The sequence below is a fragment of the Balaenoptera ricei genome, chromosome 5, assembly GCF_028023285.1.
Source record: "Balaenoptera ricei isolate mBalRic1 chromosome 5, mBalRic1.hap2, whole genome shotgun sequence".
NCBI classification, from domain to species: domain Eukaryota; kingdom Metazoa; phylum Chordata; class Mammalia; order Artiodactyla; family Balaenopteridae; genus Balaenoptera; species Balaenoptera ricei.
In genome coordinates this window covers 48,734,788-48,754,755 of record NC_082643.1, presented here as the reverse complement: position 1 = coordinate 48,754,755, position 19,968 = coordinate 48,734,788, and the positions used below count along the sequence as shown (strand labels likewise).

At 38.9% G+C, this 19,968-nt stretch overlaps 1 protein-coding gene across 4 annotated transcripts in view; it reads left to right on the top strand.

Annotated features, from left to right (window-relative positions):
* The window catches only part of FRAS1 (Fraser extracellular matrix complex subunit 1), a 447,355-nt gene that overhangs the window by 147,258 nt on the left and 280,129 nt on the right, over window positions 1–19,968 (top strand). For all 4 annotated transcript variants that reach the window (XM_059922796.1, XM_059922794.1, XM_059922793.1 and 1 more), the window contains exon 3: window positions 17,330–17,437. In XM_059922796.1, coding sequence (XP_059778779.1) covers window positions 17,330–17,437 — 108 coding nt within the window. The remainder of the gene's footprint in view (window positions 1–17,329; window positions 17,438–19,968) is intronic.

Sequence of the window (19,968 nt, the reverse complement as noted above, 5' to 3'; positions counted from 1 at the left end):
TTGTTTGCCCTATGATACCTGGTTGAAACCTGGGTTCTGACTTAACTCTCAGATCTTGTCCAAGGACAGATCGAAGAGAATTACTCCATAGAAATTTTGGACCAACCATTATTTTAACCCTGCTCTTGAAATTATGGAAAGTTAGCCGCAGAATCAATCAAACCAGTCTTCCTAGAGATCTTGAAACAAATGATGGTCCCGAACCCTGTCAAGCCCAGAGCAACCCACTTGCTACCCTCTTCCTGTGGGAAGGGCTGGGAAGCCAGGTGGCTCTTGGGATTGAAGAGAAGGTGATACATGTAGGTTGGTTGCCTCAACATATTCTGAACTCTGCCTTCTCTCTGTGTGATTTTCCAAATATAAAATGTGAAATTTCTTAGGAAATAGTCATTAAAATGAATTCTTTATCCTTTCAGTTCACAAAATAGAACTTGTGAATTACAAAAGACACATTCCTTTCTATCCCAGTGGAGGAAACATTGTCAATTTCAGGATTCATTATTCCCAGATATGAGATTTCAGCTCCAGATATAATTCGGGAGGTACTTGTCTGGTAATTGCATTCTTTTGCTGATTTTTCTCTTCCTCATCTTGAAGATGATTTCGGTTTTTTTCATGCTATAAACCAAATGCTATTTAATGTTCTTATTAGGGAAGAACAATTAACATATCTGTGAATTGTGGCCCTATTTATACATCTATTATCAGAGTGAATTATTTGTTTGTTTAAGAACGAAGTTCTACCTCATTTAAGACCATTTTTGTCTATTAGCAAATGAATTCTTTTTGAAATTTCATGAGTGGGTTTTACTTCACACCAAAGAGCCATTGTTTTAGAAAATCAGAACACTGAAACTTTTTTAAACAAGCAAAAAATGTGTTATCTGCTTATAAATAGTGGAAGTAGAACAACAAATAATATATTTCCTAATTGCTTTTTCTTTTAGACCTAGCAACAATTGATCATGGGTAATGTTGATATCAGCCAATTTCCAGGATGAATAATAGAAAGTACTAAACAAAAATGTACTTTAAAAAAGCTTTTAAAAGAGCCACCTGCCAGGTCAAATTAATTAAGCATCTAAATAATGTGTTGAATTTAAAATATTTTTGTATGAAATATCTGTTTCATCCTTGAGGAACAATAAGAAACTTTGTAGAGAGGTTGAGCTTTCTCCAGAGTTTACTTGAGATGTCAGGATAAGTAATTGCCTTACTGCTACACATTTGTAACGTTAACATTTTGTTGGGCTTATTTTTGCTGCCGCTCCATAGATAATAAATTTCATGATGGGATCTTTCCATTGACAGAAGTTAGTTCCTTTTGTTTTCTCTGCAGAAAATGAGTTGCTTTGCTTTGTGATAGGCAGGTATCCAAGCACTGATACTTTCCTTTTCAGTCTGGAATCAGGTAATGATGGCCCATCATTCTCCCTGACGGCAGGGATGACAATCTTGCTTGTCCCATATCTTCTAGTACAGCTCAAGGACAAGAACAGTGGCTAGAATTTTATCAACAGGCTCAAGAGTCGAGGGACAGGAGTGATGTGAGTTGGAGTAGATGATTAACTCTTTGAAGATTCTTCTCATGTTATCAACTCCAAATTGACCAGAAGGTGCTATTTTACCATAGAACCCTGAACATCTTTCCTCACTTATACCTCTGGAATCATACAAACAGCCCATTTCGTTGATCCAGTCTTTCCTTCTCTCTCTCTCTCTCTCTCTCTCTCTCTCAAATTTTATGCAGTAGATCAAGTGTTGGCAAGCTATAGCTTGCAGGACAAATCCAGTCTATGTCTGGGTTTTACATTTTTAAATGGTTGAAAAATCAGAAGAAAAGTATTTCACCAAAATGATATGTCAGTCCTCATAAGTAAAGTTTTATTGGAACACAGCCTGCTGATTCACTTACGTATTGTCTATGCTATTTCTCTGCTCCGTTGACAAAGTTGAACTGAGGAGTTAGGAGAGATACCAAATGGCCCACTAAGGTCTAAGTTGAGGTAAGTTCTCAAAAAATATGCTATTTACTGTGTATACAGCTATGATCCTATTCTTAAGTGTAATGGTGATTTTTCTGTGTTGTGGAAAAGGTATTTTTTCAGGAGCCAAATGGAGAACCTTTTTAAGCACATTTCTCATGTTTGGTGGAGTCTAATTGTGCTAAGGGAAGTACAATTAGTACTAATTGTACTAAGCAATAAGATATCAGAGCCAGTTCCGACAGTAAATCATCTTAACCTGAAGGTATGAGATTAGTGCATCCATGGACTTTACCTGCTCCCTCTTTTCCATCCATTTTATGTAGGAGCTCACCTCAACTTGTCAGTGTGCAAACTATTTAGAAATTTCAAGAATACTAGTGTTACCGAACCAAACTTGGATCTGCTCACCCATCTTGCAGCAAAGCCAGTCTACTGGCACTGGTTGTGGTAAAGGAAAATACAGTGTTTATTTGCAGGGCACCAAGCAAGAACAGGCAGCTCGTGCTCAAAAGACCTGAACTCACCAATGGCTTTCAGGGAAGAGTTTTTAAAGGCAACATTTAGGGTGAGGGTTGCTGGAGGCATGACTTTCTTCTCATTGGTTGGTGGTGAGCTAACAGGGTGATGTATGGGGAATCTTAATCATCAGCCTTCTGGTTCCAGCTAGTCTGGGGTCAGTGTGCTCGTTTCAGCATGTAGTCACCATCTTCCACTGGATGGGAGTCTTAGTTCTTGCAGAACAACTCAAATATGTGTGTCAGATTGTTATGTATATCCCTTGAGGAGACACTAGGACCCTGTTTTATCACTGAACTATTGTTTCTTGACTGCTTTTCCTCTGTTTCTGCATTCCCTCACTTTCCTAATTAGTAACTGTTAAGTCTGCTCTTTGGAGCTCAGGGAAAGATTAGGAGACCAAAGTCTGTTTTCTACAAACAAGAAACAGAGGACATGGAGGGGCTTTTATACTCGGGAACGTCCTGTTCAGTTTCAATCCCCACTTTTCTTTGATACTTCTCAATTCTGAGGGCAACACAGGCGGGACAAGAAAGAGAATAAAGTTTGGATAGAGAGGTTAATCACAAACTCAGCAGGGGAACTTGGTTTTAGGGGGACTCAGTTTCTCTAGTAGCATTTTTTTTCTTTTAAAAGAAAATAACACATGTTTATTATAAAAAAGTTATATGTGACCAACTATCTTTTTTTTTCTAACTAAAAAAGTGGGACTATAGAATTTATTATAAAGATTAAAAATACCAAATTCCTTTGGTGGTCTCTGGTAGCATTTTAAGATTTTTTTCCACCTTCTCTGTAACAAATCCCTGTATGTACACAGAGTTAACGTGATAGTATGCAACTTCTGGGCTGATTAACTGATAGTTTAAGTAAAATTACCTGAGAGTATTTTTGCATAGGTATTAGAAACTTTAAAAAAATTTGCCTATGTTCTGTCTTTCTTATTCAGAGTAGCTCAATAGAATGCTATTTATTGCATTTGTAAGAGTTGTCTGTTAGCTCTCACTAAATATTTTGCTGTGCCTTGGAAAGTACTCTCATTCCCCAAATGCTGTTTCTACAGAGATTCCATCCTTCCCAATTCATTCTTTGAAATGCATGGCTGACCATCTTCCCACGTTTAGAATGGGGTCCATGTTGAACCACCCGGTGTGCATTGAGCAACATGGTTCATGGACACGAGGTTCTACAGAGTCATGAGGTCCTGAGCCACCAAGAAGAAGGTGGCAACCCCTGATCTGCAGAATGGACGCTTCCTCTTTCATACATTTGACATTCAGCTTTGGAACAAGATCACAGAACCCCTCCACTCTATATTAAATGTCAATCCCAGGGCCAAAAATGGATAAAGGCTGAAATTGTATATTTTGGATGAAACCCAGGAAACAAATTGTAATGTATGCTCTGTCTTTAATGGAATCATTCCCCCAGGGGTGCTGGAAACCTCAGGCTCACCCACAGTGCAACCAGACAGAATTTCCCAGGCTGTCTACAGGGCTGTCACTAGCCTCCCGTAAGCTCTGGAAGAATCTAGGAGAGCAGGGCAGCACCATGGAACCTTGCCCAGGTTCAATCTGGACTGTTACTGGGCCTAAGACTCTGGCTGATTCTGCTCAGCTCTGGAAGAGTTCTTGGAGTTACCCAGCCAGAACCAGTGAGGACTCCAGTGGAATCTATTAGAACCCCTCTGTGGGATTCACCTAGGATTCTGGCGCTGGTCTGCAGATTCTAATGGCTTAGTTATTCAACATTACTGCAACCGTACCTCCTCCCCACTGTCCGCTGTATGGTCTCCTTGTTTCCTGTGTGCATTTCATCTTACTGACAAGACTGCGTGCCCCCCGGAAACTCATTGTCTGTTGCTTTAACAGCTCCTAGCAATAGCGGGACTTTGCACTCAGTTCAGTAACTTCTCTGTAAACGTTGACTGTGTGGCAGGATGAGGGAGGCTAGAAGTTGCATGTCTGTGCTGTATGATGTTAATAAGTCCCAGCCAGACCTTACAGGGGCGGCAATTTAATTCTCTTGCCATTAGTCAAACAAACAGTAGTTGGGACGGGTGTTAAGCTTAAATATCTCTGGTGCACCATTTAAGCCGTACAGCCCACCTGTGGGTTGCCTGCAACCTGCCCTTTTGTTGCGGTGGGTCCCCTAATTCTCTTTTCAGTCCCTTTCATCTCGTCATTGTTCTTGAAGGCACAGCTCTGTAAATCACATAGAGGCCTTTCAACTTCCCTTGCATTTTGTTTTCTTCAGCCAATTGACTAGTACTGTCAGCTAATTGGAGTGGAAATGTAAAATGAAAGCTATATTATTCAGCTGCCAAGTCTCCTCACTTGGCAGGGAGTGGGTGATGCTGGTAATTGTACCAGAAGTGTAATTGCTCTGGGTTCTGCCTCTGGATTTAACAGTGAACCCTGGGAGGGTCTTCCTCTGGGACACCTGATACCTGCTTCTTTTCAGTGGCTTCCTGGCAAACAGTGAGGCTTGCAGAAAATCTAATCAAGCATTCTTGTGTTGTGAGAGAATACAACCACTGTGTATTTTGCTGACTGCGGTAGTGGATTGCTTGGTCTAAGTACTTAGTCAATATGTCATTCCCATCAGAACTGGCAGTTAATTTCCTCTTGGTTCGGAATGGGAGTAGGATCCATGTTCCCAGAGGTGAAGATGTTAACCTCATATGCCAGCTGTGGCCTGTGCCAGGGTGTTCTTGCGAACAATAGCTGAGGCAGAACAGAAGCCTATTTTGTAAACTAGTTATGAATAAGGAAAGGTTTATATGTCAGGAAAAAGTTGAATAGCTTAATGGAAAAATAAGAAAAGTATAGTGTAGTTGATTAGTTCATCATTAAAGTTGATCATCTCAGTGGTTTTCACCCAGCCAGTTTTCTTTTTTTTTCCTTTGCTTTTCTTTCCCACTTTAATTCATGGATCAAGTAACAGTGGTGAACAATATTTTAGGGTAGATTATGTTGGCTTTAGCATCTGGGAACATATGGCACAGGTAACTTCTACTACTTCCCATAACTTAACCCTGAGCATGTGGCAGACAATAGTAATCTTTCTCATTTAACCTACCTGGACAGAGCTTCAGGATCCTTCTCAACACAGCATTTCAAATCACCCTTTCCAGAACTGGTGTAAGTGATAACACCTGTTTACTGTCTCTGACTTAGAAATTTAGAAGAACATTTCCACTATGAACCTGGGAAATGGAAATAGCAGCAGCTAAGTAATTATTAAACTCTTCTCATTTGCCAAGATTCAGAAAGTTGATTTGAGCAGTGTTATCTAGTACAGTTTTATAGCTATATCATTATTATTTTATTAAGCCATGTGGCTTTATAGAAAGCTTCCTCAAACATTTCCAGAGGGGAAACTGGTTTTGTTTCCTTAGAAGCTTACGGTCTTCAGTAAGATGTTGAGAGTCAGATTGCCGAGGGAGGGCTAGCTGCCCTTGTTGGTCCCTGATTCCCTCCCTCCCCGAAATCCTTGCCAGCTGCAGTGTGATGGGGTGGAGGTGGCAACAGCAGCCAAAGTCAGTTCGGTCTCTTGATCGGTTATGCTTAAACCTATTGAGAGCTGTTCTCATCAGAACTATCATTTTTCAGTTGAAAGAGCATGGTTCTTGACACCAAGCAGTCTGGGCTTCAAATCCTGGTTTCACCAGTTGTACAATAACTGACCAAATAATTTCTTTAAGTTTCTGGGTTTTTAAAACAATTTTTTATTTGTAGAACAGGAGCAATAATAACTAATTTATAGGATTTTTTTTGGTGGGGATTAAATGTTACATATAAATACATATATATACACACACATATATGTAATACATATGTAACATATTTTATAGGTGTACATATACACACATGCACCTATAAGATACACATATATGTATATACATACACATATGTTATATATATGTGTTAATAGTTGCTTAGTAAATAGTAGCTATCAGTATTGTATGGACATATAACTTGTATACTGGACATTTTAAAAGGGTTTTGGGAAGTCATGTGTTTGATTTTTTTGAAAAAGCAATTACCCCTATGGTATTGTATTTTGAAACCTTATGAAGAGTAGTTGGTATATTGATGAACATGGTCATGAAATGCACACATGAGAAAAAAATCTAGCAGCTGATGGACTGCTTTATAAATTCTGCACAGGGGGGTAGTGATGATCCTTCTGAGTAACAGAGGTCATGGAGAGATTTGTCTGGATACAGGAAAGGTCTGAGATTGGAGAAGTGGAAGCCTCTGCTCTGCCCTGTAAGTTCAGGGCACTGTGCCAATAATTGCAAATGTCTTACCTAATTTATCCTCCCGGGTAGGTTTTATCATCTTAATTCTTTTTACATAAAAGGAAACTGAGGCTGAGTCAGGATAATTATCTTGCTTAAGGTTCTGTAATTATTAAGGCAGGGAGCTAGATTCCAGCCCAGATTTGTCTGACTCCAAAATCCATCTCTAGATTATGGATGATGTCATCTACTCTCTGAATTTTATGGAAGAGGATCTGAGACCCACGCAAGTGACTTGTCTCATGTGCCCAGCTTGATAAAAGCAGGTTCTGACTCTCAGTCCAGTGCTCTTATTCTATACTAGGTTGCTTCTCCAGTTCTTGTCTTTTGCTTTGTTCTCTAATTGTTTCAAAAGTCTTGCTTCTTTAACTGCATTTCAAGTTCAAGGGCAAATATAAGGGACTGAGTTGTATTCTGTCTCTGGTTTGGGCTGTATTTTTTGATATCTTCCATACTGTAGAGCACAATGATAAATCCTCAAATTCTTGGTGAATTGAATTCTTAAAGGAGTTGGTCTCTGAAATCCTATTTTGACTGAGGCAGAGGTATAAATACATACAAATATACATATATACATATTGGGGTTTTACTTTGAGAAATTCAGTTGATATTTTATGATAAAGGCTCTCAATGCTATTGTATCCACTGCTCTGTTTTTATACAGTCTGACAATCTTTATCTTTTAACATTTTTGTTCAGTGCAATCACTGATATTTTAAGGTTTATATATCCCATCTTACTATTTGTCACTTCTGTTCTATTTTTTGGATATTTTAAGGTTTATATATCCCATCTTACTATTTGTCACTTCTGTTCTATTTTTCTTTGTTTTTTCTTTTTGTTTTCTTTGTTTTTTCTTTTTGTCTTTTGGATCAATCTAATCATTTTTGTATTTAATTTCCCATTAGCTTGTTAGTTATACATACTTTTACTAATTCTTTAATGGTTATCCTAGAGGTTACAATATGTAGTAATCCTTTTATTTATCTCTTTCCAACTAATACTAGAACCTTGAAACACTTCAGCGTTATTTATCCCTCTACTATCTTTTTTTTTTTAACATCTTTATTAGAGTATAATTGCTTTACAATGGTGTATCAGTTTCTGCCTTATAACAAAGTGAATCAGTTATACATATACATATGTCCCCATATCTCTTCCCTCTTGCATCTCCTTCCCTCCCACCCTCCCTATCCCACCCCTCTAGGTGGTCACGAAGCACCGAGCTGATCTCCCTGTGCTATGCGGCTGCTTCCCACTAGCTATCTATTTTACATTTGGTAGCGTATATATGTCCATGTCACTCTCTCACTTTGTCCCAGCTTACCCTTCCCCCTCCCCGTATCCTCAAGTCCATTCTCTAGTAGGTCTGCATCTTTATTCCCGTGTTGCCCCTAGGTTCTTCTGACCATTTTCTTTTTTTTTTTTTTTTTTTTTAGATTCCATATATATGTGTTAGCATACGGTATTTGTTTTTCTCTTTCTGACTTACTTCACTCTGTATGACAGTCTCTATCCCTCTACTATCTTATGTATTATTGTTATTAGGCATTTTAAACTTGCATATATTTTAAATCCCACAAGATATTAGCATTTTTGTTTTGTACAGTTATTTATTTAGATTACTCACATATTTGACCTTTTGATTACTCAAAATTCCTTCTTACATTACTGTGTTTCCATCTAGAATCATTTTTTCTTTGCCTAAAGAACTTCCTTTAGTTTTTTGTTTTTTGTTTTAGTTTGAATTTGTAGGTGACAAATTCTCACAGGTTTTATTAATTTAAAACATCTTTATTTTACTTTCATTGTTGAAGGATATGTTTGCTAGGTATAGAATTCTAAGTTGATGGTTGTTTTTGTTTTTGTTTCTCACTTTAAATATTTGTCTTCTAACTTTCACCATTTTTTATTTTTGTGGAGAAGTTAGCTGTCCATAATTAAATTTCAAATGAATTATGTTTGTAGATATTGTATCTGATGAAATATTCATAGTTTTAAAAAAATTTCCAATACATGTTTTTATTGTCTTCTCTTATCTTCATAAAGTTCTAAACAAAATAAAGTACCATCTTTCTTTGAGTTACATGGTAGTTAATTCCTGTACAATTCAGTGTATGTTATTACCACTCAATAAATTCTTTATGTTTATGTGTAAAACAGTTAGGAACAGTTAAGATATATAATCAGATAACTATAAATAGATTTTTCATTGACATGAATGTTTTGTGGGACATTTGAAAGTCAGGTGGAAGTGGGACAGTTTTTCTTGGTGCAGGAATGTCTTGCTCATTACATGACATCTGGAATTTATGGTCCTTGTCTATTAAATGCCAGTAGCATCCTAACCTTCATTCTTCAGAGCAAATTTTTAAATGCCTCTTGGAGCAGCATAGTCCCTGTTTAGGAGCCTGCTTTACATTAAATAGTGAGGACTGGTCACCAGTGATGCTGCCTTTGACTCAGGGCTTCTGCTGGGCCTGACAACAGACATAGTAGGATGTGGCTTTATATAGTTGAATGTGAGCATCAGTACAACTCCCAACCATTTACTGGGTGGTCAGTTTAACTAGATCAGCTGCCAATAGGCTGGCTAGAGGAAAACGTTAGGGATGAAGGTTTTGCTGCATAGCTTCAAATGCTATGATACAGCTTTGACATGCTGGAACACAAGAGCATCAGGCAGACAAGCCTAGCATTCAGGCAGAAATAGATGGGCCCTTTTAGAGCAAAGGTCTTGACTGAGACATAGGTCTAGAAGGCTGGATCTCAAACAGCATGTGTTGAAAATGGCTACTGCAGCTGCAAGGACAGCATGGAGAGTGAAGTGTTGTCTGTGTGTTTGACTTTCAGCTATTACATCACAAAATTGCCAGCAATTATTTAAATTTGGGAATATCTGTCCATCCACCCATCCATCCATTCATTAACTCAGTCAAAATCATTATAAGTGCCTGCCATGTTTTAGTCACTATGGGAATACAAAGCCACCTCTATGTAAAGAAATTGTCCTTACTCTTGGGGAGGTAGATAGACGTAAACAACTAATTATAGAACAAATGATAATGATCTATTGGGGGAGGAAGACAAGAAAATAAATAATTTTAATATGAGAGATAATGGTATAGCTATAATTTAATTTCATGTCCAAACATTTTGAATGTTTAATTTTTTTTTCTTCATTTGCCTTAGGAATAGGAAATGAAGTCTTTGAGAGCTGAATTGTTAGAGAAAAAAAAAAAGCAATTTCAAGCTTAAGCTGTACTAGAGTCTCCCTAGTATCTGGACTACTTAAAGTGGAAATATGAGGCAGACTTTTTATTTATTTTAGATCTTTTTCTGTGGTTAACATCTCCCGGAATTTATGAGGGTTATTTTGTCACTGGAGTCCTCTTCGTTTGGGCTTTCACTGTAACAGGATTGTGTTAGAACAAATGGAAAGCTGGGTGTAAAAATAGAAGAGCTAAGCCTGTGTTTCCATTGCTTCAGAATTTGGAATGTGAGCACATTCACTGGGTATTTAATCTTATTCTATATTTTGCAGTGTTCCTTTTTTTGCGTGTGTGTGTGTACTACTCCAGGAGTATAGTTTCCACAGCACTCTATAGTGGAATATTTTGTAAACATTTAAGCAGTGGGAAAGTTAACTTCCCCTTATCTTGGAAGCTGGAGGGATTTTCTAAAGCTCTAAATGCTACAACTATTCCCTCTGTCACTGAAAATACCATGGTCAACTGGTTAAGATTGTGGCAAGTGACCAAAGCCATAGCTAACATTTATTAAGTGCTTTCTGTGCACCAGTCACTGTGCTAAGTAAGTACATTAGTTTATTTCACCTTCACTGTCACCCCATTGGGTCCTATCTTACCCTTAGTTTATATATTAGGAAATGGAGACTCAGAAAAGCTAAGATTTGTCTAAGTTCCCAAAGCTAGGAAGTAATTGAATCAGTATTTGAACCCAAGTTTATCCACTCTACAATACTGGTATTTGGCATTGCTACTTGAGCTAGTGTGCTGTATAACTTTGTGTCCATAGACCAATGATGTGGGTACAGAGATGGGTGTGGTGGGAAAAACATAAGTTTCAGAATCAAATGGCCATCTGTTCAAATATAGGTACAATCGCTTACAAGCTTTGGGAATATCACCTAACCTGTCAGAACCTTGGTTTCCTTATCTGTAAAATGGGGATATGATAATATGTATCTCAAAATATTTTAGGAAGAAATGTGAAAGATGTGAATGTGCCAAAGTATCTGGAACCCAGAAGGTGCTCTCTTTCTCCTTTGTCTTTTCTGTGCCAAACAGCACTTGGAGGAATAGACTGGCTTTTTGGAAGTAGGGGGAGCTTTGGGAACATGAGCAGGGAAATATTGACTTAGTCACGGAGGCAGAGAAGGCCTCCCCGAGGAAGTGATATTTCAACTGAGACTTGGAGGATGTGTGGACGTTAGATTAAGAGGGGTGGGAGTGTGCTGTTGGAGGCTTGGGGAGCCTGTTAGGCAGGTAAGTCACTTAACCTCACAGTCCTTCCCTCTGTAAATTTAGCAGCGCTGCCCTAGGGTGCCTCACCTCGTCGGCCTATTAAAGTGAGAAAGTAGAAGTAAGAGTGACTTGAAATGATAAGACTGCTCTACAGTATCTGTCTATCTATCTATCTATCTATACACACACTACATATATAAAATAAGGCACATATATATAATAAGGCATTCATTCTTTTTTAAATTAAATTTAATTTTTTTATACAGCAGGTTCTTATTAGTTATCCATTTTATACATATTAGTATGTAGAGAACAAACGTATGGACACCAAGGGGGGAAAGTGGCGGGGGGGGGGGGTGGTGGTGTGATGAATTGGGAGCTTGGGATTGACATGTATACACTAAAGCATTCATTCTTACTGATGCTATATGATAACAGTGTAGCAAAGAAGAAAAAGGATGGGTTTGAATCCCAGATCCACCCGTTACTGGATGTGCTCTGGACAATTCACTCAGCCTTTTCGCACCCTATTCCCTCATTGATAAGATAAGGTAGTGATGCCTTGTCCGCAGGATGCTGGGAGGGGCCGTGAGACACTGAATGTGTGGCAGATCTGGAGAAGTATTGGCCCTTGGCGGTAGCTTGTTCCCTTTCCTTTCCTTGCCCTGCCTCCGCCTATGTTAGTGCACTACTATAAGAAGACATGTACAAGAACATGATGTTAACTTGCCATGCTGTTCAGGGTCTCTTGTCAGCCAACTGAACAAAGACATCTTCAGTTATGTGTAGCAGCTATCTTTTCATCTGTGATTCATGCTGTTGCTTCTGTATCTAAGTTGATCTTCTTATGGCTGATGCCTTCAGGTTTATCATTTTAAGACAACAGCAGGAGGAGATCAGGTACAAGCTAATCACTCCAGGAGGCCAAAATGCGAAACTACTTAGGCCCTTGGTGTGCAAAACAAACTCCATAAGGGGGTATTGTATGGAGCAAGCCTTTGAACTAGGTCTCAAACAGGAAGTGGATCACCATTTTCTCTTTTATTTGGCATTGGCTTGTATTAGTCCCTCCTGAAAGGGGAGAATTTGATGTAAATACAAGGACTCATCTTTTCTTAACAGTGTGTCCTCTGCTCCTTTTTATTTGGGGCTGGATGAGGAGCTTCACATGAACTTTAAAATGAGACCAAATGAAAAAGGTATTGTTTAAGCTGTCTGAAGAAGGGCACTTGGGGAAAGAATTGAACTCTGAAATAACCTTATGAAAGTTATTGATTCATTCCTTTATGGTTCCTTGACAAACAAGAACCATTATTTCTGTGTCCGAGCTGGAGCTGGGTCAAAGAACCCTTTTATATGGATTATCTTTCCTGAAAACCAGACTTGTCGGGAAAATGAACCTCCAGAAATGAAGACACAAGCCCCAGTGGAATATTGTGGTCCTTTCATTGCTTTGAAGGAGAAGTAGAGAACACAGTTAATTTTTTAAAATCTTACTGACTGCAAGAAGGTTTGGGGATAACTCAGGAAGTTTAGCTGAATGGCTCACTGTTAGGTATTTGGTGGGTGGTTTTATTTAACTCCCCTCCCCTCATGCCAGTTCAACTCCAAAGCCCAGATGCTATGTACCTATGGTTGGCAGGAAAAAGGGCACCACCTTTTTGGTTTTTCTATCTTATATTTTGAAAGTAACTTTACAAGATCACATAAGTTACATATTTTGTTATTGAAAAAATAGAAAATATGGATAAGGAAAAAGGAAAAAACCAAAAAATCAAGAATCCTCACCCAGGAATGACCACCCTTTGCTTACTGGTTTGTATTATTCCATACTTTGTTTCCATGCACAAAAATATTTTTTAATTATAAAAAGGCATTATATAGTATTTTGTATTTAAAAGCACAACTTTCGGGTTGCTTTATTCCTCCTTTCTCATTTTTGGCCTAAGAAGCTAAGGGGATTTAAAATGAGATGAATTAATCAATACCTAAAATAGGGTTATTATAACATTCAGGTGAAAGAAAATTTATGTCGATAGTTGATATACTGCTATTGTAGAATACCATAAATAATATACCCCCAGAAATTTGAATACTCATGAGGGATATATTCACTGTTTATTTTTAGCATTAAACAAATGTTTAATAAATATTTAACCAAGTGAAATAGTTTTTGTTGTTTTTTATGAAGCACCTTGCTATTACTGTAAGGTATTTAGGGATGAAGGCACTATATTAGCTACAAGAACACTTTATTCACTTATTATTAAAAATATTAAAAGCCGTTTAGATTGCTTTTTAGGTTTGTCATAATTTAATCCTTTAATCTATATTCTAGTGAAAAACTATTATAAGACTCTCTTTTGCAGAGTGTGTTAGATTGGAAGAGAGGATTATAAAGTGACAGAATTGCAATGGTGACATGGAAAATCTGTACAATTTACTTCACAGTGTTATTTCTTTGGTCTTTATGGCTTTATCCAGAGTTTTAGCGATTGAGGCACTCTAGCATCCCTACCTTCATGAAGCAATCTTATGGTACCATAGAAATTGATTCGTTAAATATATGGCCATCTATCTAGGCCTTGGTAAAGGGCTCATTTTATTTAAAATTAACCATAAATTATTGACTCTACTTAATTAATAGGACATTAATATAAGGAAGTTTTTTGACAATGCCCAGAGGAAGAAAATTTTTCTTTGTAGTTTGATTCCAGTGACCTAATAACCTTCCACATTATGGGGATTTTGTAGTGATGTCACTTAAACATTGTTTTCTCAAGACCTCTTGTCCTAACTGGGGTATCTCAAGTCATGGGGATAGATATTTTCTTGAGGATAAGCAAGTACTCAGGGTTGTTCACTAATGAATTCAGCCAGCACTCAGGAAACGTGCTAGGTGAAGGGGCTGCACAAAAAGGAATAAAGCGAGCTCTCCTTCCTTGGAGAGTCATAGACTAGTGGGAAGACAGATATGTGAACAGATTAAATGCTTCCTGGGCCCAGATAAATTTAACTTTGAATTAACATAATGAATGTTATGAATGAAAGTGAAAAATTATTTCATGTTTTTAGAACATCCTGTTTAGAGTTCAGTAAGCTGAGTTCAGTGATTGAGAGCTGCTAAAAGGTATAATGGACTATTCTGGAGGCTAGAGTCACTGAGGAAATAGTTGAGGTATAGGGAAGAACTTGATACCTGGTGGAAGAATGCCACATCTGGAGAGAGTAGCGATGACAGGCATCTTAGAGCCACACTGAGCTGAAGCGAGTTCATGGAGCTCGCATGGTCATCCGAGGTCTGAGTGAAAAGGAAGATGGGTTCATGGTTACAGAGGCGTTTCCAATTACCTAAGTAGTCTTGAAAATGCAACCTGTGGATTCATTCCTTTCTTCTAATGCAACATCCTGGGTCTTTTCAGTGCTAGGGGGGTCCTAATTAAGTAATAATTTCACTCCATTGTGCCTGTGTAGCCTGGAGTGGGAAGATGGGAAAGTCAAGGTACTTAGGGGAATGTTTTCACTCTGAGAAAAGGAAATGTTTAGAAGATATTTTCTAAATGCCTGTGACACCGTAGGAAGCATTTGGATTAAAAATAAATAACATTAAGAATAAATTAATGGGCCTTTAGTAAGTTCCAAACACTGTTCAGATCTCTTTAAGCAAATCATCTCATTTGATCCTTTCAATAACCCTCTGAGTTTAGTACTTTATCGTCCCTACTTTACGGATGAGGAACCTGGGACACAGACACCTGATAACGGACTCACTGGTGTCACCATTAATGAATGGTGACACCAGGAGTCAAGTCCAGCAGTCTGGCTCCAGAGCCTGAGTTCTTAGGTCTCCTACAGCTTCGTGAACTCGAGCAAATTGCTCAGTCTCTCACGTCTTGTTTCCTCACGTGTTCAGTGGGAATAGCCATGATAATAACAGTGCCAGCTTCATAGCGTTGCCGTTCCTGTAAGAGCTTTCCGTAGCGTTGATACGCAGTTGCCTACCTCTCTGCTGGGCCCACTCTCTAGGGTGATGGCAGAGGTCAGGAAAGCAAACGAGGCCACCCTCCTCCAGCACCACAAGTGCCTTCTCCTACCAGCACTTCCTGTCAGCGTAAGCGATCAATAAACAGTAGTCACCGACTTTGTGAAGTCGTCATTTTCATTTAATCTGTATCCTGAAGCTGATATCGTTTTCTTAAATCAGCGGGGAACATATATTACATCGTGCTTGAGATTGAAATTTTTTTTTTCCCTCACCTATTTGTCATTGCTTTTTGGGTTAAGAGTAGACTGTAGTTGGCACACTATTGCCAATTTCAGAAGAATGTGCTGTAACAATAAAGAGAAAGAAATTCAGAGGTATTCCAAGTCAGGTTTTATTTTTTTTTATTTTTTATAAAAACATCTTTATTGGGGTATAATTGCTATACAGTGGTGTGTTAGTTTCTGCTTTATAGCAAAGTGAATCAGTTATACATATACATATGTTCCCATATCTCTTCCCTCTTGCGTCTCCCTCCCTCCCACCCTCTCTATCCCACCCCTCTAGGTGGTCACAAAGCACCGAGCTGATCTCCCTGTGCTATGCGGCTGCTTCCCACTAGCTATCTACTTTACGTTTTTGACTCAAATTTTTTATGAATTAGCCACTGGGAATGTAGTCTACCTCAGATATGTTTTATATTTCTTAAATGACTTTGGGTTTGAAGCACATTCTCTAAAAGCTTATACATTTAACATTTCTCAACACAAAAGGATGACTTCATTTTTCCTTGAGAATGTTGTACACAATCCATGTAAATCTGGACCAAACAGCTGGGTACCATAGCCGAGCCAAGTTGACACAGAAATTAACCGTCACATTTGTTGTCTGCCTTTGTGTGAAAGCATCCTTCGCTAGCATCCATCATTTTCCCAGCTCATCCCAGTTCAGGTCGAGTGCTAATATTCTGATGACTCTATCAAGAGTTTAGAAACTTCCCTTACTCCTCCCCAAAGTATTCGAGTAGCACTTCAATTGTTTGAGGACCAAAGGATGAGGAAGTATAGAAAGGAGGACAAAGCCTTCACTAGGCGACTTGTGCACTGTGAGCTCTTGGTCTAGAGGACCTGCAGTGTGCTGGGCCCAGGACGGTGCCTGCTTTGGGTGCTCACAGTCTGGTCCAGCCAGGATAACAGGAATGTAGATGAGTGCAGTGAAGCGTGGCAGTGTATGCAGCACACAGTGGGGTCGCAGAGAAGCCATGAGGAGCCGCACCCGAGTGGAGGGTGCAGTGTGCAGGATTAAGAGTTAGGAAATGATTTGTTCTTGAGGTTGAGGCTTGAAAGAAGTGTATTGCTTTGCAAGCTCTCTTTGGGGGAGTCAGGGAGAAGCGGGGATCCAGGTAGAAGGTAAGCTGTGAGGCCAGATAAGGGAGGCTGGGGCTGTCCAATGGCTTGACCAACTAGAGTGGATGAAAGTCTCAGAACTGTGAGATTTGCCGAGGCCAGGGAGAGAGGCGAGTGCCAGGTGATGGGGTCTGTACCTTATCCCATCAGAGGTAAAGGTGAGCCATGGAATAGATGAGCATTGGTGGATGTAGTAGCAAAGAACTGGGAAGTGAAGTGTGAGGTGCTGATAGTATCTAGTGGCACAAGCTGCTCTTAGGATGCTGGTTAGTGCTAGTCTAAGTGTCATTTTCCTTTGAACATGCTCCGATGGTGTCTGCTAGTTAACAGCAAAGAGAAACCTCAAGTCTGAGAGCAGCTTGTCCTCCTGAGGTTTCAGTCCAATCGATTGTTTTTACTCTGGGTATCGACAGCTCCCTGCTGCATGCCCTTGTCTTTGGCTACGTGGGTTGACTGTGGTGAAATGGATTAGACTGCTTTTATTGCCTCTCTGGGTTTAATCAGTGCCCAGCAAGCACCATGTGTGTCTGTGACTTTCCTTTGCCTTTTAATTGTTTAGGCTGTGGGGCTGTTGATGGTACCACGTTTTTGTGCTCATACCTTGACTGATCAGTTTTTAACTCAGAGCTTATGCTTCTTTGCAGGATGCCACCATTTGGAAGCCTGATTCATGCCAGAACTGCCGTTGCCATGGTGATATCATTATCTGCAAACCTGCTGTTTGCAGAAACCCTCAGTGTGCCTTTGAGAAGGTATGGTGTCCTAACTGTTTTCTAAATGTAAAGTCAGGGAATGGTAGGGTGTTTGCATTTTTTCGGTCATCTGTTTTTGACATTTATCCCAATCTCTAATTGCAAGGTTTAGGAAATATAGGAGAGAATTTTAACATTGTATCTAAGAATATCTTAATTCCTGTTTATTGGGCATTTACTCTGGACCAGGCACTCAAGGTTAAAACTTAAAGGTTTTATAGTGTTATCCCATTTAATATTATGTGGGGTAGGTATCTTTATCCCCACTTTACAGATGAGGAAAGTGAAGCCTGGATATTTTAGGCAACTTAATAGGGTTATGCAGTTAATAAACTGTTGCCCAGAGATCTTCCCTGGGTCTGACAGTTGCCACAGCTACTGATAGTAACCACAACATTTTACAAGCCATTGGACGCACTGAAAGTCAGAATTGACTTCTCAAAGATGATTTTCTAAAGACGTTATTTGTTGTGCAACTGATTGTATCATCATGCTGCCGTTGGGCTACCTAGGATCATAGGATAGGCTTTGACTCAAGAAATCTCCTGGTATTTAACCAAACGTGTCAGGGATAGTTCCTCCTTTTCCTTTGTTAAACTTTTTCATTTTTTTGACTACACATCTATTCTGTTAGAATTTTTTTTTCCAAGTGCTGACTCTTTTCTTTTTAAAGTGAATCTACTTACAAAAAAAAGCTTAAGCTTCAAATTTGAACATTTGAAACTATCTGGAGAAGACCAATTATTTTCTTTAAAAAGCTTTCTGTCAATTTCACAAGCACAGTTTATTTTTCTAGTTTTATCTCTTCCCACCCCATAATAATTAATCTTGAGTCTTTATGGTGTCTAATGCTAAGAAGTTTCTGTTTGTTTCTAACACTGGAGTGAAGGTTCTGTATACCTTTAAGGGTATTTCTCAATTTCTGCATGAGTATATTTCTGAGAAGCTGCATGTATGTCAAATACTGGTAAATTTGATAATATTTTGCTGTATGTTGTGAGGCTATTTTCTGGAGTAACCACTCCTAAAAGATCTCTGTTTTGCTTGCTGAGTAAATCTGAGCTGGTTTTGTAAGGACCATGAAGACATGCCCTCCTCCACTTCATGTGAATAATTATGGTATCGTGGAAGAAGCACTGAATTAAATGTTAGAAGACATAGGCGGTATTGCTGAAAACTAAATGTGTTCTAAACCAGGGGTCAGCAGACTAAATCTGGCCTCTACCTGTTTTTGCATGACTTGTGAACAAAGAATGGTTTTTACATTTTTCAGTAGTTGGAAAAAACCAACAGAGAACGGTATTTCGTGATGTGAAAATTGTATGAAATCAAGTTTCAGTATCCATAAATAAAGTTTTATTGAAACACAGGCACACTCATTTATTTAAGTATTGTCTACAGCTACTTTTGTGCTACAATGACAGAGTTGTGTAGTTGTGATGTAGACCATATGTGGCCCCCAAAGGCTAAACTATTTACCATCTGGCCCTTTATAGAAAAAGTTTCTGACCCTTGTTCTATACCAAGTGTGATTTTGTCCCTTCCTAATTTGTTCTTCTCCTGATTTTTCTCAGTAAATGAAAACTCCCTTCTCCCAGTCGCTCAGGCCAGAAAACTTAGTATCATCCTCCCCACTTTCTCGCACATCCCACATCCAGTACATTAGCAAATTCCCCAGCTTTTCCTTCCTGAAACAATACACTGCAGATGCAACTTCTCTGCTTTTACTCTGGTTCAGCCTAGTATCTTTTTTTTTTGCCTGCATTCTCCCTGTAGCCTCTTAACTTGTTTCACTGTTTCACTGTTTCTGTCCTTGCCTTTTTCACTGTAATCTTGATATAGCAGCCAGGATGATCCTATTAAAAATTAAGTCATCATGCTGCTTCTCTCCTTAAACCCCTCCAATAGCTTTTGATGGCTTCTCTTCTCACTTTGAGTAACTCCTCGCAATGTCCTATAAAGTACTGCTGTACCCTCTGATTAATTGACTACTCTCCTTGCTCCCTCTGCTTCAGACACCAAGCCTGCTTGCTATTCCCTGGATTTGTGCCAGGCATACCTCTGCCATTAGGGCCTTTGCACCCTGCTGTTCCCATTGAAATTATCTATCTATCTATCTATCTATCTAATCTATCTATTTTGACCCTTTACTTCCTTTAAGTCTTTCTCAAATGCCATTCTTTTGAAATTGCAATTCTCCGCCCCTTACCACACATTTCCTATTCATTTTCCATGCTTTATTTTTCTTCTTGGCACTAACTACTGTCTGACATACTCTATAGTTTACTGATAGTTCTTGTTTACTATCTCTTTTATTTATCGTGTATCCTCAGCACCTACAATTGCACCTGATACATGGTAGGCACTCAATAAGTATCTTTTGACTGACTGAGTGAATATATGAGAGATGAAGCTAGAGAATTGGTAAGTTCAAGGTTATGGAGAGCCTTGTATGCTGTACTGTGGAGCTTGGAATTTCATTTTTAAGGTGATAGAATACTAATTAAAGCATGTGGGTAGAATGGCCAGCT